The 3,376-nt window shown below is 37.1% G+C and overlaps 1 protein-coding gene across 2 annotated transcripts in view; it reads right to left on the reverse strand.

Annotated features, from left to right (window-relative positions):
• PAQR3 (progestin and adipoQ receptor family member 3) overlaps window positions 1–3,376 on the reverse strand; it is an 18,737-nt gene that overhangs the window by 6,769 nt on the left and 8,592 nt on the right. For both annotated transcript variants that reach the window (XM_072405292.1, XM_072405293.1), the window contains exons 4-6: window positions 2,105–2,260; window positions 849–1,046; window positions 673–763 (exon numbers count right to left, since the gene is read on the reverse strand). In XM_072405292.1, coding sequence (XP_072261393.1) covers window positions 673–763; window positions 849–1,046; window positions 2,105–2,260 — 445 coding nt within the window. The remainder of the gene's footprint in view (window positions 1–672; window positions 764–848; window positions 1,047–2,104; window positions 2,261–3,376) is intronic.

Genomic DNA, 3,376 nt, shown 5'->3' on the forward strand with positions numbered 1-3,376 from the left:
GAAAAACACTGCATTGGTTCTACACAACAAAGATTTATTTTTTTCTGTATAAACAGAAATCGGGTGGATTTATAAAACCATCAAAAATACTGTATTAAATTACTGTTGTAATACATCACTGTTATTCTCTGTTTTCTGTTCTGCAGTTTTTGTAAAATCACAAATGTAAGCAAAAAAGCAAATTGCAGTGATAAAAGAAGGTATTCAACTATATACTGAAAAGCTTTCAGCAGTAATATGATGGCAGTAAACCTGCGATAATGGTGCAGTAACTTGCACTTCTATTGCTACCTTAGAGATGCTAATAGTAATGCAGTGCATTTTGGCCAGCTTTAACATTTGCCATTTTATAAATACAGAACAAAACTTTCCTTCACTTTAAAAGGATGCAATAAGTCATTTGTAAACAAAGCATTGCAATAAAGATTATTGTGGCTGTGTTACCGCTGTTTCCCAAACAGTGGTAACCTAAAAAGTACATCATGCATCGATAAATACATATTGCTTTATTATTGTGCCAATATGCCTACAATTTTCATTTTATTGGGGAAGCTTTTTGATGGAAAGGTGTAATTACTTCTCAATTGCTTGCTAACCTTGATATTTCTTCTCAACAAAAACATTCAGTGAGTTGTACGCTCACCCTCTGTACTGAAGCCAAAAATGTTTTACCTGGAAAATACCTCTCTGGAACTTTTGATATATAAAACAGAAATGCAGCCACGGCAATTATGTACATCACAATAACACGGGGAGCGAATTCCTAGGACCAAGAAAAGATAGGTATTACCTTATACTTCTATCACAAAAGTAAGTTAAATACAAAAGAAGTTAGATTATTCTCATACCTGAACAATAGAAGAACCAACACCTCCGTTAAGCAAAATCCAGTGAACAGTAGGAATGATTCCATATCCAGACACAGAACAAAATATAACCGAACGCAGTCTATGCCACTGCTGGGTGAGGTAACTGGGATGAATTTGGGCAAAAAATACTGCCAGGATCATGGCAAGTACAGTGATTAAGTAGACCTGACGCCAGTACTGTAAGAGGGATGAAAATGGGAATATATATTCAACATAATAAATGGGAAAACACACAAATTAAGATATTGGACAAAATCCATGATGTAAATAAAAGGGAATGATTACTTGCATAAAACACAGCTACAACCAATATATAGTGCACATTGCTAAAAATGACACATTTTATGAATAGACAATTAATGTCTCTTCTGCAATAAACCAGTCCCACCTGCCTGTCCACAATCATCTCCATAATGTACACAGAGCTGGCTATCTTTTTTTTATTACTAGCAAGAACTCTCCCTCTGATAAACATAACATTCAGTTCATTGAGCAGAATTAAAATGATCATTGTGCAATACCAGATTACATTTGCAGGGATTAAAGATGAAATCCGGTAAAATGTCTGCTCTACAATAGGGTGGCCAGAGAATATTATATTTAGATTTTAACCTAAATTTACTGTTAAGACTTTAATATACTTAGTGTAATTTTTTTGACATGTATGAGACTGTCACATAATAAAGACAAGAACATCATTTGGGAGCCTTGTCAAGAATATAGTTACTATTAACTTTCCTCTCTTTAAGGGAATATATAAGCTGAAGTTGAACTCATGCAGCAGTCAGTACATAATCAGTTCAGAAATCCAGTGACAGTCCACTGACCCACTCAATTCCCCTATCAAAGACTATAGTTAATGAACCCCAAATGGCTTGGTTGACATTTGCTTTTCTGCCATAAAAGACTCTTTTTGAAGTACTGCTGTGTAAGCTCTCATAGTGCAGATGCAGTTGGCAAAGCGTGTTCAAACAGGACACACAGAAGGCATGAGTTCAAATGTCCCTTCACTCATTATTTTTAATATGGAAATTCACTCATGAAAATTATGTGGACTTCAGCTCCCAACAGTGCTCATTAGCAAGATAAATAAGACTCAAGGTCTGGAGAATACAAAATAAAAACCTTGCCTGGGGCACTGAAATTCAATGTGATGGCTTAATTGATTTGAGCCAGGAAAAGAATGGTTTCCTTCACTGATCAAGTAGGAAAACTGAGAATGAATGATTACCTACATTGTTACAGTAGAAAGCATAGAACACCCCGGAGACATAGCAACCCAAGATGCCGATTGAAATGCCGGCGTAATCCAAAGCCATCCATCGGCGGCTGGTTTTCTCTGAACGATGGCAACAAAAGAGGTGATATCCCACTGAACATAACATGCAGACCTGAAAATGAAAGAATAGGGACACATTTATTTACACAGACTACTGCAAATGCTAAAAATGCACTGCAACAACTAAAACCGCTGTCAATATAAAGTCATTGTAGTCCCATGCGGTAGGGAGCTAATAGGGTGTCACATTTACCTTAGGTATGTAGCTTTTACAGAGAAGCATTTCTTTCAGGTGCCCTGGGTAACATATCAGTCCATATGAAACAAAACTTCATGCTCTCATTTTTTTTTAGTACAGTACTACTGGTACTAAAATTAAAAGGGATGTAAGAGGTGAATTTATATTTATCAAATAAAAAGATTTTTAAAGGAAAGGAAATGATGAGGAGTACTACTTACAAATTGTACATAAAAGTAAATTATTTTCAACTGCCCAACCTATATAGGTTTGTTTTAGTGTTTTTTTCTCTCTGTGCTGCCATTACTGACATTTTCTTACAAAGAAGACAAGGGAAGCACAGACTGTGCTGGATAAGTGAATAGCGTCCATTCTGACAGACCCAGCACCTATCTTTCCTTCACAGAAGGTGCCAATCCTTCAGGCTTAGTTAAGACAAGTGTAGAGGGTGCAGTGTGGTTACTGCTTCCTACTGAAGTACACACACAATTAAAGAGGTTACATGTAGCACTTCATATACAGTTGCTTGTAGTAAATAAATGAGGGTGACAGTGATCCGTTCAGGAATTACTTCTGCCTATAGTATAATAGGTTAAACCTCTGGTTCTTTAGGAATGTGAATTCAGCCGAGCGGCAGGCAAGGTGTCATGCACTGGGAGTCACCCGGGAAGGTCTGCTTCCTCTGCTCATCTGAACATAGCCTACCCTGTTTCCCCTATAATAAGGCACTGTCTTATATTTTTTGAAATGCCAAAATATGCCCTAGGTCTTATTTTCAGGGGGATATCTTATTTTTCCATGAAGAAGACTACAGTACACATTTATTGTTAAAAATCACTCATGTGCCATTGATTGTCCCCTTCTGATCACTCACGTGCCATTCATTGTCGCCTTCTGATCACTCTGTGCCATTCATTGTCCCCTTCTGATCACTCTGTGCCATTCATTGTCGCCTTCTGATCACTCATGTGCCATTGATTGTCCCCTTTC

The sequence above is a fragment of the Pyxicephalus adspersus genome, chromosome 3 (assembly GCF_032062135.1).
Source record: "Pyxicephalus adspersus chromosome 3, UCB_Pads_2.0, whole genome shotgun sequence".
NCBI classification, from domain to species: Eukaryota; Metazoa; Chordata; class Amphibia; order Anura; family Pyxicephalidae; genus Pyxicephalus; species Pyxicephalus adspersus.